This window comes from Jaculus jaculus, chromosome 4 (assembly GCF_020740685.1).
Source record: "Jaculus jaculus isolate mJacJac1 chromosome 4, mJacJac1.mat.Y.cur, whole genome shotgun sequence".
NCBI classification, from domain to species: domain Eukaryota; kingdom Metazoa; phylum Chordata; class Mammalia; order Rodentia; family Dipodidae; genus Jaculus; species Jaculus jaculus.
In genome coordinates, this window is record NC_059105.1 from 27,042,686 (window position 1) to 27,061,558 (window position 18,873).

The window sequence follows — 18,873 nt, forward strand, 5'->3', positions numbered from 1 at the left end:
TGTGCTTCAATCATGTACTGTGCATATAATAAATGGTTTATATTACAGTCAAGTTTATTATCACTAATTAATGAGTCTTTAATAATACACAGCAAGAAGCATGGGACCTTACCCTTTGAGGTCATTAACCAGTTTGTTTTTTTCTTGTATTATTCGTTTGTGATGCATTTGGTGAAAATCCCGTTGTTTCTGAGTTTTCATCAGATCTTCTCTAGCCTTGCTAAAAAGTTAAGAATAATAACTTTGAAAACCACAATTATTTTCTTTCTGAAAAAAAAATTCATTCATTGACATAATTTCAGTGAATAGCATGTCAAAGGATAACAGAAAAAGATTCCATTAAACTTCTCATTGAAGGATCATAGCCAACACATAGGGTTTACAAGTTGTAAAGGGAAGGGCATACAATGACAACACCAATAATTTAAAAAAGATGATTCATTCATATTTAATTTCACTAAATCAAAATTAAACATATGTACCAGAATACATCCCAAGTATAACCCATATATTTCCAAATAGAATATACTTGACTTACAAACTTGAAATATACATAAAAGAGACTAATTTAAAATAATTACAAGTAAAGAGATTTTGCTGAACTTAACTGTGAAGTTCCAAGTACACAGAACATACTGCCTTGCTTAATTAGGTCAATTGCAAAAGAAAACATGAAAATTTTGGAAAATCAAAATTTGTGTCAATTCACATGAGCACATGATATATGTTCCAACAGTGGTTCAGATTGCTAGAAACATATAATCAAAGTTATAATTATCAGTGTTGCCTTATGAAGAGATTCTTTAACTGGATATGTCTTCTACAAATCCCTGGCATGAGGAAGGAGTCACATTGTTTCTCAGTCCAATTTCCATGTGAAACTTCCATAATATGTTGCTTTCAATACAGTGTAATTTATAATGAAAAAGGAACTGATACCAAACTCCCTCACACTGAGTCTCACACTGAAAAATGTTCTGAATTAGAGATCACTGGCATCACTAGGGCTGAAATGGAAGGACTCTGCTTCTTCATGTCACAACATTCCAAACTATATTCACATAAAATAAATGTACACGTAGATTTCTGCCTTAAGCTTTGTCAAAGAAATGAGCAAGGAAGAGTGCCTAGGAAGCAGCCAGAAATGTTCGTGTGAGAAGGCAGGCCTCCTGACGGGACATACAATGACCGGCTTGACTTCTCGATAAAATTGAAGTACAGGGGGTGCTGTTGAAGGAGATACTTATCTTCGCTGCCTAGCTTCTCCTCATACCTTCAAAAGCAAATTTTAATGAGTTTTATTGTTCTTTACTTACAAATGTTTAGTTTACATCACATGGAAATATGTCCAATGCAATAAAATGTCCAATACAAATAAATATGTCAGTATAAATATCTAATATAAATATGTCCAATTAACAAAATATTCATGGTTAATTTCCTTAATCTGACCCTCAACTTTAGTTTCATACCAACAATCTTCTAAGTAAAAGAAATTACTAACATATTCAGATTTGAAAATCATCTGAGAAGTATGGCGCTGATTACTAATTTTTCCAAATTTTAATAGTGTCTATATGATAGAAACTTTTGTTTTGCTCCCAGGAAGAAGTAAAAACTGGGGCTGGAGAGCTGCTTAGTGGTCAAGGTGCTTGCCTGCAAAGCTTAAGGACCCAGGATCAACTCTCCAGTACCCACATAAGCCAGATGCACAAGTGGCACATGCATTTGGAGTTCATATGCAGTGGCAGGAAGAACTGGCATGCTCATTCTCTCTCTCTCTATATATATAGCTGCCTCTTTCTCTCCTCTCAAATAAATAAACAATACTTTTTAAAAAACCAAGAAATTATTAAAAAGAAGTAAAATCTAAGAAGCCACATGTGTTCATTACTTTTCTCATTGTTATGACAAAATACCCAACAAAAACATCTTAAGAACAGTATGGTTGTATTTTGGCTCACAGTTGGAGGGCACAACCAATCATGACAGTAGGGCTGTGACACACCTAGTCACATTGCATCATATTACATTGCAGTGAGAAAGCAGAAATGCTTGTATTCAGCTGTTGCCTCCTCTTCCTCTCCTGCTCTCTCACTCTCTTTGCATATATGTGCATAATATGCTGTGAATGTATGTACCCAAGAAGTGCTCCATACATTCACCCATGGTAGGATGTGCTTGCCCATAGTGACTGGAGAAAATCTAAATTGTCACACTCCCCAATCTCCCTCTACTCTTACCTACACCAGAGTCTCTACTAATGCCAGATTCTGCTGGGTTTTTTTTTTTTTTGTTTGTTTGTTTGTTTTAGTATCTGGAAATTCTTAGGTTTCTGCTCCCCTGCAGGATGGGGTTACAGGAGTGCTATGCCACACACCCAGTTTTTTATGTGGGTCCTGGGGTTCAAATTCCAGTGATCTCTCAGGCTTCTTCTTTATTTCACAGGAAGTGCTCTTAGCCACTGAGGCTTCTTTCCAACCTACTTTATTCTCTCTCCTCAATCTGGGGACCCAAGCCCATAGAGTGGTGCTGACACTCTCACTAGTCCCACAGTTAAAAATTTCTGGAAACATCATCATAGACAACACCAGAGATGCATTTTCACAGGGATTCTAAACCTGCTCAAGTTAACAATAAAAATAAACTATTAACTTGATAAACTATGAATCAGAAAGGTATCATTTTCTCCAGCTAATTTACCCTGGGTATATTAACTTGTTAGAACTGTTTCCCTGTTTGCTTTAAGGATTTCAAAAACTCCAAAACCATGACTTTTTGTTGTTTTGTTTTTCAAGGTAGAGTCTCATGTTAGACCAGGCTGACCTGGAATTCACTCTATAGTCTTAGAATGGCTTCAAACTCATGGCTATCCTCCTACTTCTGTCTCCTGAGTGCTGGAATTAAAGGAATGTGCCATAGTGTCTGGCTCCATGGCAATTTTTTAACTGTTATGTTATCACCACAAAATATTCAGAAACCAACATTTTGAGACTTTTTCTTTCTTGATGATTAGTATAGTAGCTGATATACATCAATGATATGCAGTGACTGATATAAACTGTCTCAAAAGTTATATCTTAGTTGTACTTTCTCATTTATGCACCCAATTTGCTATAATATTTAGGTAATATCCTTAAAAGTTTATCTTTGCTACTAGAGAGATGGCTTAGTAGTTAAGATGTAAAACCTAAGGACCCAGGTTTAATTCCCCAGTATCTACATAAGCAAGATGCACAAGATGGCATATGTATCTGGAGTTCCTTTGCAGTGGCTGGAGGTCGTCGTGTGCCCATTCTCTCTCTCTCTCTCCCTTTCTCTCTCTTTGTCTCTCCCTGCCTCCCCAATAAAGAAATGTTCTTAAAAGTCTACTTTTGTTATTTTAATATCAAGCTATTTGCAATGAAAAAATATCTTTCCACATGATAGTTTTTTACATAAATCACTAATTCAACCAAAATTTACTTATGTTCATGTTATCACTGACTATGGAGTTATCAAGTTATCAATGTCCCAACTATTAATTCAAGAATATCTTTAGATTAGCTCAGAATACTTTGTTTGATGCTTTGATATTGAATTCTTTTGTCTCTCTCTATACTTTAAAATAATTTTTAAGGGTTTTTTTTTTATCTGATAGTCTCAAGGGGAAGCTTCATCATGGTCGAGAAAGCATGGCAAGAACAGACACCCAGGTGCCACATCTTGTCACATGAGCTAGGAAGAAGCAGCACAAGATTTAGCAATATGGCACTGAGTAGTGGGGATGGGTTATAAAATCTCAAGACTAACCATGAGGGACATACCTCCTCCAGCAAGGTTCCACCTCCCAAATTCTCCATCAACCAGGGAGCAAGAATGAAGCTAATACCAAACACATGGATCTATGGGGAACGTTTTACTTTCAAACCACTGCATTCCACTCAAGTCCTCATGTAAGCATGCCTTTTCACAATTTAAAATTCACTCCAACTTAAAAAAATCTGCATTGTTCGTAGCAATCCCAACACTGTTCAAAAGTCCAAAGTCTATATGAGACTCAATGTAATCTCTTAACTGTTAGCCCAGTAAAATAAAAGCATGAATTACATACTTCCAACATATACTGACACACAGTAAATATTACATTCCAAAAAATAAGAAATTTTGTGGTGGGGAGTTGAGGGGCAGGGGAAAATTACAAGAAAAGATTGGACCAATTCAAGATTTAAAAAAAAAAAAACAGAATGGCAAACATTAAATCCTATAGGTCCATGTCCAGCACCTCTAAATTATAATGAAATCTTCTGATGTCCAAAAGGCATTGGAAACTCCATCCCTATAGCTATGCTACTTGCAGCCCAGGCAGAATCAACCCAGAGCCAGAACCTTTCCTTGATGCTATCCCAAAGACCTGGCATCTCCAAATCCTGGGGTCTCCACATTAACTTATGGTTCCTTTTTACCCAGTGGATTCATGGACTTTTATGGACTTCAACCCTCTCTTACAACACCCAGACCCAGCACCTCTCTGGAACTGTGTTTAACACTATGACCCTCTATTTCTAACATCTTCATGCTTCCAAAACCAGTATCAGGAAGGCAACATTGCCGAAGTTATTTTTTCTTCCCACAAGGGTGGATAAAGCTTGACTTTCAAGAGCAGGAAATGCCTTCAGCATTCTTCTTTCAAGCTTCTCCTTCAGAACTCATTCTAACTTAAACATTCAATGTGCTGTGTCTTACTCTTTATCTTTCCAATTGTCTCAATGCAGAGATGTTTGCACTTCCTCAATGATCCTACTTCTTTAACAATAGGAACTGAGATGGCTGTAGTCTGAGTCATGAAGCTTATTTGCTAATATTCCTTCTATGCTGAATTTTGTATCTGTCATATCCTTCTCCTTTTGTTCCTCCAACAAACATACCAGACCAGACCATTATTTTTAAATTTAATTTTTTTCAAGTTCTCAAGACATGGACAGAATGAAGCCAGTCTCTTCAAATATACTGCCTCTATCCCAACTCCTAAGTCTTCTTTCCTCTTTAAAAGTTCATAAGCTGAGTCTACATAGTCCACACTCCATTCTACATTTTAACCTTCTGAATTCTAAACAGAATAAACTATTAAGCTCTGGTTAGAGCATTATAAAGCTTCTCTAGTACAAAGTTCTAAATCCTTCCATATTCCTCCCACAAATGAGTTCTAAATGACTAAAAAATAGAATGGTCAAGTCTGTCACTGCAAAAGCCCCCTATTGCTCATCATAATTTTTCTGTAGCAGTTACCTTCTGATTACTAAAGTAGAATAACAGATGAGACACAACATATGGAAGGAAAGAATTTATTTTAGCTTATAGTCTCAATGGGAAGTTTCATCATGGTCACAGCTTGTCATATCCTACCTTTGTAATTTTTTGCTGATAAATTTCATATATGTACATAATATATTTTGCTTATAATCCATTCCCAATACTTTATTTTGCCTTCTTCTCATTTATACACCATTCACTGAACCTTTTTGCTTGCCAATTCACCCCTCTTCTATTTTGATGTATTGTTTTTGTCTCCTTTCCTTACCCATGGCAACATGTTAATGGACCCAGTATTATGCAAGTAACAATAGCTACTATGAGGTAAAGGAACACAATGGTCAAAGAGCCTGAAAAGCATCTGAGAACCAAATCTGCCAGAAAACAAAAAGAAAGACAGACAGGTGTTAAAGAATGTATAAGATTAAGGTTGTAGAAAGCTAGAATGTTGCAGGTCAGGAGCCAAATTATCTTGGGTCATTTTTAGCCCACTTGCTAGCCATTCATTGCCCACCTCTGAGTTTTACCTAAAATTCATTCCAGTGACTATCAAGTAAATAGTTTTGGAGAATCTCAACAGACGTCTTGCTTCCACAAATCCAAAGGCTCAGAATAACAAAAGATAGCATTTGAAACCTATAGCAGAGATTTCCCTGCTTTGCTGTAAACCACCTACCAGGTGCTTCCCCCAATGTATTTTTTCAGTTCCTTGACATATGACTTTATTTTGCTGTTACTATAAAAACTTCATGAGACTGTGACCATGTTGAAATATGGTATTTGGGGCAACCTGAATCCATATTTTCAGGCCACTGTCACTAATAGTTAGCTTCAGAATAAACCATGTCTGATTCCCTTTGAGGTGAGACCTATATTCCTATGTCAACCCTTCTTTTTTAAAAAAAAATTATTTATTTGAGAGAGAATCAAAGAAAGAAAGAGACAGAGAGAAGGGGGTAGAGAATATATGTGTGTTCCAGGGCCTCCAGTCACTGCAAACAAACACCAGACACATAGGACACTTTGTGCATCTGGCTTACGTGGATACTGGGAAACAAACCTAGGTACTTATGCTCTGCAGGCAAGGGCTTTAACCACTAAGCCATCTGTCTAGCCTGAGTGTGTCAACTCTTCTTAATGGGGATGGCATACAAATGACCAGTGAGTGTCTTGGGAAAAGCCTAACCACCACTTCCTTCCTAAGTCCCCAATGCAATGACAAAACACGAGCAGAAGCAAAGGGACTTTGTAGGTGGAAAAGGGTGAAAGAAAAATGTCTTACTCTCATAGAAGGATCAGGGACCCAGTATTTCATCATGCCATGTAGGTCTAATACTTCTGAAATAAAGATAAGAAACTCCCACCAAGGCAAAGCTTGGCAACAAAACTAAGAAGGTAAGAAATAGAAACACTGAAATCATCCTAGCCTCTAAAGATTAGACACATAGAAGATCTGCTTGGGAGTGAATATGAATCAAAAATTTTAAAAAAGTGAAATACAAACTCTCTGCTGTTTCTATGAACTCAGAGAGGACTAAGTGAAGAAGAGATGAAGAAGACTGACTAGAAAAATAACTTTCTCTCTCTGTCTGTTGCTCTCAAATAAATAAATAAAAATAATTTAAAAAAGGAAAAATAAATGGCTACATTGGCCTGTTGTTATAAAACCATATGAGCCATACCTGAATTCACCCAGTCAGAATCTGACCACATTTTTCATTACAAATGTGGGAACAGGGTATATATAGAATTGTTTGTTCTTCAAAACCATAAAATAAGGACTGGAGAGATGGTTTAGCACTTTAGTGCTTGCTTGTGAAGCCTAAGGACCCTGGTTCAAGGCTCAATTCCCCAGGACCAATGTAAGCCAAATACACAGGTAATACATCCATGTGGAGTTTATTTGCAGTGGCTGGAGGCCCTGATGCACTAATTCTCTCTTCCTCTCTCTCTTTCTCTCTCTCTGCCTTTTTTTTCTGTCTGTCACTCTCAAATAAACAAATAAAAATAAAAAATAAATAAAATAAAAAGGAAAAATGAATATATTAAAAAGAACTTTGTAGAAATAATGAATGGCCTCTTGAAACATTAATTTTAAGCATACATTTTAAGAGTTCCACAGAATATGTTGATAGGACTATATTCAGCTGTAAAGTAACAAGCTAAGTGAAATTCTTCTAGAAAATAATAAAATATTGGTTTTAGGACAGTATTATATGCTAATATAATATTTTATAAAGTGTGGTGGCTTGTGCTTGAATCTTAGCACTTGGTACTCTAAGGCATAAGACTGCAAGGTCAAGGACAGCATGGGCTATACAGAGAGATCCTTATCAACAAAAAAGAAAAGTCTATTAAAGCACCTTAAATATTCAGCTGAATCAAACTGTTTCACTAAAATAACTCATGTATAATAAGAACATACTCACAATAGAAAATTATTCATAGCAATGTGACCTTGGGAGCTATGTAGATTATTTACATATCATGTTTAGCACCTACAAAGTAGACATACAATAGATCTCAAAGTATATTCAATCTAACTGTTAGCAAAATGGCTTATTGGCTTATACACAGAAAATATTCAATAAATGATGGCATAATAGTCACCATAATGACACTAACCAAACCAAGGAGAAAAAAAATGCCAGAAATCAAGTTACAATTTTAAATGAGTGTGTAATGTCAAAGAAAGTTTAGCTTGACATCCTGAAAGAGCTGGGGGCTTGGAACTCATTTGTAATTTTTCCCTCAGGCCTCCACTATTATCATTATCTTATTACTATTGACTATTTAGCATAATATGATAGATATTCTTAAAACAGACATGTGACAGTTAATCTCTGGTTGTCAAACTGACAAGATTTTTGAATAACCATGGAGACATATCTCTTGGCATGTCAGGGATTTTCAAAATTAGGGCCCACCTTAACTTCTGGTAGCACTATGGCATAGGTCGAAATCCTGTACCAAATAAAATGTAGAGAGCTAGCTGGGTAGCAGCATTGAGCTCTCTCCACTTCTTCCCTGTTGATGTGACAAGATGATGCTGCCATCGTGTTTCTGCCATGCTTTGCCCACCATGACAGATCACACCTACAAACTATGTGGAGCTGTCTCTGGTGGGTATTTGTCCCATCATGGAGAAATTAACTGATATAATAAGTAGTACTAAGATAACAGGTGTGGCAATAGGTGCCTAAATAGCCTCTAACAGTCCAAATGTATATGGATGCATGATACTAGTACTACTGTTCATCTTTATAAAAAGTAAATTTTCATGAAAATGTATTTTAAATATAGTAAAATTATGTTACTTTCAGGAACTTGATTAATAACATAAATACATCTTTTATTTATCTTTCTTGAATGTAAACCCCACAACAGGTTAAAAAAACACTTTAAAATATAATGCTGAAATTTCTTAACCAGGACCACAAATGTATAACATTTCACCAATTCACTTTTTAATGCACATTTAGAAACCTATTTGTGCTCATCCTGGAAAGAAAGCACAGGAATTGATTGAAGTATTAGACCTTAAAGTTTTTCTGACCATTAAATTGATTTTCAGGGACTTGCTTTCTGTTTGCACAAATGAAGTCTACTCAGTAAAACAATTTACATTCATTTCATGGTAATGCTTCTCTTACGAACTTCCTTCTGCCCATCTGCTTAATAGAAGGGAAATAGAAGTTGCACTGAAGAACAGTAGAAAACATTCACATAAGCAATTAATATTTTAAACTCATCATATTTTGTTACTACATTAGTAGAGTTTTTGTGTTAAAAAACTTTTGTTAACACAGAGAGAAAACACTGAAATTCTGTTACAAGTATTACATAAGAGATATTCAGTGAAAATTGGTTTAAATTTGCATATAATAAGAATATAATTCATATATACTTTGTCTTAATGGAATGTACAATAACTATCAAAGTATCATGATCACCTACATATCTATAATTCAAGCATGTAATAATTAAAATATGACTACTTTTATCATATGATGATATAATAAGGTTTTTAACAAGTTTTAAAAAATTGTTAAAATGTCATTAAATAAAAAATTATTGAAGTACTGTGCAATAATTTGGTAATATAAAATACACAATGATTTTTCTGTTTATTTGCACTAACTAAAGCAGTCACCCCTGCCACACATTTTCCTCCCTGATAACAATAATTAGATAATTACCAAGTATTTCATTATCTTCAATTGGTCTTAAATGAATGACATTAACCCACTAAAATTAATATTACAGTAATTTTTTATTGGCCAAATGGAATTCAACTATGTGAATGGAAAATTACATTCTTAACCAAAAAATAAAGAGGCATACTCATGTCCAGAAAAAAATAACTTCTTAATTTAACAAGCAATTACCTAAACACTAAAGCATGAAATTTTATGGGCTTCATTATTATCTTTACTTTCATAGTGTTGTTTCAGAAAGTCATTCAATTAAATGGGCCTTCACAGAAGGTGGGCACTCTTTGACCTTTTATAAAAGTGAATATAGTAAGTGCAATCTGTGTTCCTTTATATCAAGCACCTAGTTTTTCATCAGTATTAATTGCCACTTAGTTTTACTTTATGCCTATATTTTCTGCAGAAGGTAACATAATAAAAATTTTATAACAATGCTTTTCCAGCTAAAAGTTAGTAATCTTGGTATTATTTTCTACCAAATCCTCGGGGTGCTCTAGAGTATAGACCTTTTCTTTTTTTTTAAAGATTTTTATTTATTTATTTGATTATTTGAGAGTGACAGAGAGAGAAAGAGGCAGATAGAGAGTGAGAGAGAGAATGGGCGTGCCAGGGCTTCCAGTCACTGCAAACGAACTCCAGACGCAAGCGTCCCCTTGTGCATCTGGCTAACATGGGACCTGGGGAACCGAGCCTCAAACCGGGGTCCATAGGCTTCACAGGCAAGCGCTTAACCGCTATGCCATCTCTCCAGCCCCTAGACCTTTTCTTTTCTGTATTATATTACCTTAATGTAAAGATTCAGAAAAAGAAGATGACACTTGAAATGAGGAAAGACACAGATCAACAGAAAAATTGTTTAAAATTCTCATCAGGGAAAGAAAATTATGCCAGCACCAAAAGAATGCTATGAAAACAACAAAAACGGAAAAAAAAAAAATCATCAATTAACTCTTTTGAAAATTTCATCACTAAAGAAAATTAAATATATGTACAGTGGATCTTGCAAATAGAATAATAACATTTATGACAATATACAATAATGTGAGTATTGGAGAAAGAGAGAGGAGATAGAGATAAAACTGAGTTATAAATGCACACAAATATATTCTCTTCCAATCAAGTTACATCTTCAAGTGTCTTAGTCTAAACTTCACTTGTGTCTTTCTAAAGAAATTACCAAGGTGATGCAATAAGCTATAAGAAAGCTCAAAGAACCTAAAATAACTAAGTGTGGAAGACAACCACTGACTTGTTTCAGGCCTCTTAAAAATACAATAACCAGGGCTGGAGAGATGGCTTAGCAGTTAAGCACTTGCCTGTGAAGCCTAAGGATCCTGGTTCGAGGCTTGATTCCCCAGGACCTACGTCAGCCAGATGCATAAGAGGTTACACATGTCTGGAGTTCATTTGCAGTGGCTGGAGGCCTTGGCACACCCATTCTCTCCCTCCCTCTCTCTCTCTCTCCCTCTCTCTCTCTCTCTCTCTCTCTCTCTCTATCCCCCCCCCTTTCTCTGTCTGTCACTCTCAAATAAATAAATAAAAGTAAACAAAAAAATACAATAACCGGGCTGGAGAGATGGCTTAGCGGTTAAGCGCTCGCCTGTGAAGCCTATGGACCCCGGTTCGAGGCTCGGTTCCCCAGGTCCCACGTTAGCCAGATGCACAAGGGGGCGCACACGTCTGGAGTTCGTTTGCAGAGGCTGGAAGCCCTGGCGCGCCCATTCTCTCTCTCTCCCTCTATCTGTCTTTCTCTCTGTGTCTGTTGCTCTCAAATAAATAAATAAATAATGAACAAAAAATACAATAACCAGCATTGGTGCACACCTGGACTAGAGTGAGACCCTACCTTGAAAAACCAAACCAAAATAATAATAATAATAATAATAATAATAATAATAATAATAATAATACAATAATCAAGAATATGGTGGAAGCCTGAGGATGAGCAACCAGATCAGTGAACAGAATAGAATCCCCAAATGGAGCCATCCTTACTGGACCAAATAATACTCAACAAAAGTGCCAGAGAAATTCAATGATGTTTAAAAAATGCTCTTCAAGCAGTGGGGCTATAACAAGTGTATACAGAAAAGAAAATTCACTTATGACTCTTACTGTGTGCCATATTCAAAAATTAATAATCAAATTACAAGATGAAATACAAGTCTACATTTTTCTATGGTTTTAGAAGAAAAGACAGAATATCTCTATGATCTGAGGAGACACAATGGTTTACTAGACAAAATATCAAAAGCATTATCGGAAAAATATCTACTAGAGGTCAGGAAATTTTTAATCTTAATATTGTTTTAATACTCATTAAAATGACAAAAGAAAGTGAAAATTCAGCCAGGCATGGTGGCACATACCTTTAATCCCAGCACTTGGAAGGCAGAAATAAGAGGATACCCTGAGTTCAAGGCCATCCTGAGAATACAGAGTGAATTCCAGGTCAGCTTGGGCTAGAGTGAAACCCTACCTTGAAAAAAAAAAAAAAAGAGAGAGAGAGAAAGAGAAAAGAAAAAGAGTGAAAACTCAATCCATAGTTTTAGAGGGAATATTCATGTTATGCTGGCAAAGTGTTTGTATCTAGAATACAAAAAAACTCTTCAAATTCAATAATAAATAATTTGATCAAAATACTAGACAGTAGGCTTATGCATACCAAACGCAGATCCCAATAACTGTGGGCTAACTCCACAACACATGACCCATATACCTAAACAAGGAGGGGCCAATGGGGAGGGGGTAGGCCACGGATGAGCCTAATAATGGTACCAAACTGCCTGTATTTGCTGAATACAAAACTAATAAAAAGGGCTGGAGAGATGGCTTAGCGGTTAAGCGCTTGCCTGTGAAGCCTAAGGACCCCGGTTCGAGGCTCGGTTCCCCAGGTCCCATGTTAGCCAGATGCACAAGGGGGAGCACGCGTCTGGAGTATGTTTGCAGAGGCTGGAAGCCCTGGCGCGCCCATTCTCTCTCTCTCCTCTATCTTTCTCTCTGTGTCTGTCACTCTCAAATAAATAAATAATTTTTTTAAAAAATATTTTAAAAAACTAATAAAAAAAATTTAAAAAGGTCAATAAGCAAAATAGATCTGTGTTTAATCTCACCTGTTTTCAGAAAATTTCATGTTAAAATCACAAGATCCATTACATGGTCGTGAAAAAAAGAGACTATTAACACTGCGTGGAGAGCTGTGTGCAACTACTAGAATTCTCACACACTGCAGACAAGAAAGTAAGATAGCCTCAGCTGCATGCTGAAAAGTGAACTGGCAGTTCCCTGTAGAGTACATCCACAAATTGACCTAGAAATGTCACTCCTGTTTTTGTACATTAACATTTCAGCTTATTAAATAAATTGTCTACTGTGCAAGCATGATGATCTGCATTGGATCTCTAAAGCCTACATTTAAGAAAGCCTGGCTTGGTGGTAGGTGCTTAAATCACTTACCAGAGAGGTAGAAGCATGAATGTACACGGTGGTGGTGCTCATAGTAACCACCAGGAGGAGCAAAACAGGCAGAATACCACTTAGCAACACAGAGAAACAGACTTGTTGAGCAAGAAGTCATCAATCATGCACAAACTATTCTCTGATTCCATTGTTGATGTTCTCAAACATACAAAATCAATCCAAGGTGGAAAACATAAGAATAATGGCATTAGACAAGAGGATAATGGAGAAGGGACATGCAGACCTTTCAGAACAAATATTTCATGTTACATGAGTGTGTGAGCTTAAGAATTATCTGTTGGGGCTAGATAGAGGGCTCAATGGCCAAAGTCACTTGCTTGCAAAACCTTCCAGTCCATGTTTGACCACTCATATAAAGAAAGATGCAAAGTGGCATATGACTCTGGAGATCATTTACATTGGCAGGAGATCCTGGTGCACCCACATACACACGTGTAAATATAAACAATTTAACAAGAATTCACCTGGCAATGATATAAAGTCAAGACTGATTGTGATATATGGAAGTCATGAAAAGAATCAAAAGAAACATATATAACTCGGTATAGGGTACATTATGATGGAATTACAATGAAGAATGGCAAAAGTTGATAAGAAACAAAAATGTTCTCATAGACCCACAGTATTCATTAATCTTATATGGCTTACTTTTCTCTTTTTTAGTGTGTTGTAAGAAAGAAACATGAGCTCTTAATAAATTTATAAGTAGATAATTGTGGTGGTTTGATTCAGGTGTCCCCCATAAACTTAGGTGTTCTGAATGCTAGGTTCCCAGCTGATGGATATTTGGGAATTAATGACTCCTGGAGGGAGTGTATTGTTGGGGGCCGGCTTATGGGTGTTATAGCCAGTTTCCCCTTGGAAGTGTTTGGCACATCCTCCTGTTGCTGTGGTCCACCTTCTGTTGGCCAGGGGGTGATGCCCTCCCTCTGCTCATGCTATCATTTTCCCCTGCTATCGTGGAGCTTCCCCTCGAGCCTGTAAGCCAAAATAAAGTGGTACTGAGGAGTGGGATTGCTGCTAGACATTTGACTGTGTGGCTTTGGCCTTTTGTGGCTGATTTTCAAAAGGAATGTGGAAGGAGTTGAAACCTTGGCCTAAGTGATGCCTTGCAGTGCTGTAAGTACAGCTTGATGGTCTATCTTGGTCAGAGCTGAAAGACCTGAAGGCAGTAAGAACTATGGACTGTGAGGTTTGGCTTATGAGGGTGAGAAAGAGCTTTGCTTAGACTGGGCTAGCAGTTTGTGTGAGAAGCTTGCTCTTATGCCCATGTCCTGAGAAGTTGTGCAGGGTTGTTTTGCATGGAAATGAACTGGTGTGTGCAGAGGGATATGCCACAGAAAGAAAAATCTTTGGGTGAACTGTTGCCCATTCAGCTGAGAGATTACAACCTTTGAGACTGGGCTAGCTGACCTGCGCTAGGGCAACAAGAAGAAATGTCAACTCTTTTGAAGGGGTCTGAGTGCTCAAGGAGTGTCCTGTTCTTCAAAGTCTGCTTTATTCCCCCCTGGATTAAGAAATTGGCACCCTACCTGGTAACGTGGAGTATAAGAAATGCTGGAAAGAGGGTCATTGAGTTTGCAACACGGTCTTGTGTTTTGGAAATGGCCATGGGCAGTGTGAAGTGGGTTTGCTGGATGCCTGCATAGAGACCCCATGGAGCCATGAGGATGAACAGTGGGTTGCAGTGGAGACCCACTGGAGATGCCGGGACCATGAGATGGCTGCCAAGGAGCTGCCGGCCCCAATGAAGTTTTCCAGGACTGTGAGTAGCCTAGCTGGAGGGGCAGAATTGGAATGCCAGAGACTCATTGCTGGTTAGAATTATCGGACTTGGAGATTTGTCACTGGCCATAGTTGCTGGTCTTGAAGCTGCACAGTTTGATATTTGCCCTGGTTGTTTTAAATCTTGTATTGGTTGAATGTTTCTTTGCTATGCCCAATGCCATCTTTTGCAGTGTGAATACTTATTCTGTGCCATTATGGGTTTTTTGAGGTTATTTTTTTGGTATTATGGCTCAGTTAAAAGATCTTGGACTATGGGGATGTATGAACATCATTGGGATTGATTAAAAACTATGGGGACTTTTAAAGTCAGACTGAATGCATTGTATTTTACATCATGTATGGATATCAGTTTATGGGGGCCAGGGGCAGAATGTGGTGGTTTGATTCAGGTGTCCCCCATAAACTTAGGTGTTCTGAATGCTAGGTTCCCAGCTGATGGATATTTGGGAATTAATGCCTCCTGGAGGGAGTGTATTGTTGGGGGCCGGCTTATGGGTATTAAAGCCAGTTTCCCCATGCCAGTGTTTGGCACACCCTTCTGTTGCTGTGGTCCATCTTATGTTGGCCAGGGGGTGATGTCCACCCTCTTCTCATACCATCATTTTCCCCTGCCATCGTGGAGCTTCCCCTCGAGCCTGTAAGCCAAAATAAACCTCTTTTCCCCAGAAGCTACTCTTGGTTGGGTGATTTCTACCAGCAATGTGAACTGGACTGCAACAGCTATTAACAGTAGGTATACAAGATGAATTTGACTATTTTAGATATTTAATATAAATGAAATCATGCAATGTTCTGGATTATTTCACTTAGTGTAATATCCTCATATGTCATCATATATATTATCATACATTGCAGAATTCACTTGCTGAGTAGTATTTCATTGTATGAAGAATATATTCTTACCAAACATGGTGGGGCACACCTTTAATACCAGCACTCAGGAGGCAGAGGTAGGAGGAGAGGATTGCTGTGAGTTTGAGGGAACCCTGAACTACATAGTGAATTCCAGGTAAGCCTGGGACCCTACCTTGAAAAACCAAGCACAAAAAGGAATCTATTCTTTACCCATTTATCTGACTGGATATCAAGGTTTTATAGTGAATGGAGGAGTGTCAATTTCTCTTCCAGACACAAATAAGTACTGCTGTCTAAAGCCAGACCACCCTGAATGCATCTGATGAGTACTGTCAAGGAGAACTACTATATCATATTCATATTTAGATGTTATGTAACCTCTCTGTAGCCTTTCCCACTGCCTCTTGCCTGTTTTTTTTTTTTTTTGTTTGTTTGTTTGTTTTTTTTTTGGAGGGTGGGGGATGAGTGACGCTGATAATATCTAGCTTGAGAAGCTTGATGTTTGTTTTCATTAGGTTTTAATTTGCATTTCTTTAATAATTGGTAGCATTTATCACATTTTCATACTCCTGCTATCCAGGAGTGTCTTCTTTGTAGAAAATTCTGGTGGCATCATTAGCGATTTTTAAATCAGGATTGTGTTTGCGTCTGTTTTGAGGTTGCCGTTGCTCAGAATTCAAATGCATAGGCTTGGTGTATTTCTGGAGATGAGCTCCTTGTCAGCTGTACAGCTTACAAGTATTTTCCCTCTGTATTGGTGACTTTTCTCCTTGCTATGATAAAAACAGCATCAGTAAGAAGGGTTTACTTTGCCTCATACTTTGAAGGCACAGTCCATCATGGCAGATCATATTTCACCTGTAGTCAAGAGGAAGAAAGAATACTGATGCTGCTTCTTCTTTTTTTTATTCAGTCTAGGCTCCCAGCCCATGAGCTGACCAGACTTCCTTTCTCAGATAAACCTCTCTGGAAACACCCTCATAAACTCATCCAGATGTGAGATGCATGCTGATCCTAAATCAATCAATGTGATAATTCAGACTATCACACCCCCTTTCCAAAGGTTTCCTTTCAATTTTAATGTTTCTTTATTATGAAAAGCTCAGGGTTCTTTTTCCTCCATATGTGTTCTACACCATATTCATGAAAGCACTGTTAATATCAGTCATGAGGCTTTTCCCATTTTCTTCAAGGAGGCTTACAATTTCATATATCTACATCAATGACACATTTTACAATGATTTTTTTTTTTCTAAATAGTGTGAGGTAAGGATCCAACATCACTCTTTTTCATTTGGATAATATTTGTTGAACCGACTTTTTCTCTGTGTTTATTTTTGGTAACTTATCACAAGATGAGTTGATCATAGAATCATGGATTTATTTTTGGTTTTTCTACTCTATTTTATTGGGGCACATGTTACTGGAATTTAAAATGTAACACATATTCAATACACATTATTTAATATTTACAACTATATCTTTATGTTCTCTCTATAAGAAAGAAAACCTTGCTGTTTACTCACTGTTAATAATAAGGTTGATTAATATAACAATGATGATTTAGCTATTTTATATACTTGATAAATATAATACATCAATGCTATGTTCATAATATTTTGTTGGAGAAGACAATCTTTATGGCTTACCACATCAACAGGAAACTAGAGAAAATAAAGTGTAGATGAGATATACATTTTTACAACCACAAATCAAATTATTTTGAAAAAGTTATGTAGAATACTGATTTAACTTGTCTTGAGCATTATATTGCAGTATGTAAAAGACATAATATTATCTTACATATGAGGAATCTAAGCAATACATGTTCATATTTAATAAATGGCAGCTCATCACATGCTTGAAGTGCTCTGAACACATTAAGTAGCCAATGTAAGCTTGAATAAGCTTAGTAATAAAGAGATGGATAACCTCCCTTGCCCAGTAGCAACTTCTTTGATTTCACGGTTGTGATGCAGTCAACCTGTCAGAAGGTAACACAGAGAATACTGTTCACTCTGTTTCTCTTCTGTCCCTCTGCCCAGTCTTCTTTACATGCAAGAGTCAAAGAAATAAAACGTTCAGCCAAAGTCCTCTACTACTGCCCCTTGTCCTCCATGATAAACCCAAACAAGCCAGTCGATCCTCACCACAGGAGGTGAGGAGGAAAAGATGCTTGCAAAAATTTACAATGCTTACAACAATAATTTAGACGGTATTTTAAAATGAAATATTTCCTTTTTTTTCTTATATAGCTCATCATTGTTACATTTCAAAATATTAATAATTTGATGAAAAAAAAACAAACAAGTCATGACTATCTCAGGAGATACAAATAGTATCAGGTGACATTGCAAAGCATTTACACAGCTCTTTAACATAAGATTGTCTCACTCAGGTATCACACAACTCCCTTGTAGTTATTAATGTTATTACAATTACACTCAGCTTAACAATAAGAAAACTGAGTTAACTGTTAGAAGCTTTCAAGGTAGAATTCTATGGCAATTCCCTCCCAAATAAATATTAACTTTATAGCTATATTATTTTACTACTTTTTCTCAATACATTATTAGATGTTAGCTATATAATCAATCACATCATACAACATATATAATAAATATATATAATATGTATTTAACATGACTCCCTTTCTCATGTTAAATATTAATTATTCTATATGTATTTTACATCTACAATTGTCCTGCTTTAAGCAGTAGTCTAATCTTAAAAACAAACATTCAATTAAATTTCATACAGGACATCATGCTTATCACTAACTACAATTAGAAAAATAACTTCATCAAACTGAAAAATTTGAGTTCTGAAAATTATAATTTGGAGCAGTGAAAGACATAATGTAGGAAACTATTTATAAAGCTTCATTCTATACTTTCTGACACTGTATCAGTAGAAGTAGGCTATGGGGAAATACTTCAACAAAATGCTTCAAAATCACATCAGATCACTTGATGAAATAAATATTAAGCATCTATTAAGTGTCAAGAAGATTTACTTCAAATTGTCATGAAAGGGAGAATAAGACAAGTAAATTTTTACCTTGTCTAAGTTGTTAGATTTTATATCCTATTGAATCACACAGAGTTGAGCAATAACTATAAACAACTGAAGGTGAAAATATAATTTGATATTTTAGCAAATATAAGTAAGCAACAATTTATTTGGGTAAGATCTGTTTTAAAAATATTTTATGTAGCTGGGCATGGTAGCACATGCCTTTAAT

General features: G+C 36.5%; 1 protein-coding gene across 8 annotated transcripts in view; it reads right to left on the reverse strand.

The window, feature by feature from the left end:
• The window catches only part of Spag16 (sperm associated antigen 16), a 901,897-nt gene that overhangs the window by 839,573 nt on the left and 43,451 nt on the right, over positions 1 to 18,873 (reverse strand). For 4 of the 8 annotated variants that reach the window (XM_045148110.1, XM_004653697.2, XM_045148111.1 and 1 more), the window contains exon 6: positions 113 to 220. In XM_045148110.1, coding sequence (XP_045004045.1) covers positions 113 to 220 — 108 coding nt within the window. Of the gene's footprint in view, positions 1 to 112; positions 221 to 16,465; positions 16,488 to 17,259; positions 17,679 to 18,873 lie in introns of those variants that run through there. The other 4 variants (XM_045148116.1, XM_045148113.1, XM_045148115.1 and 1 more) reach the window with 4 other exon arrangements.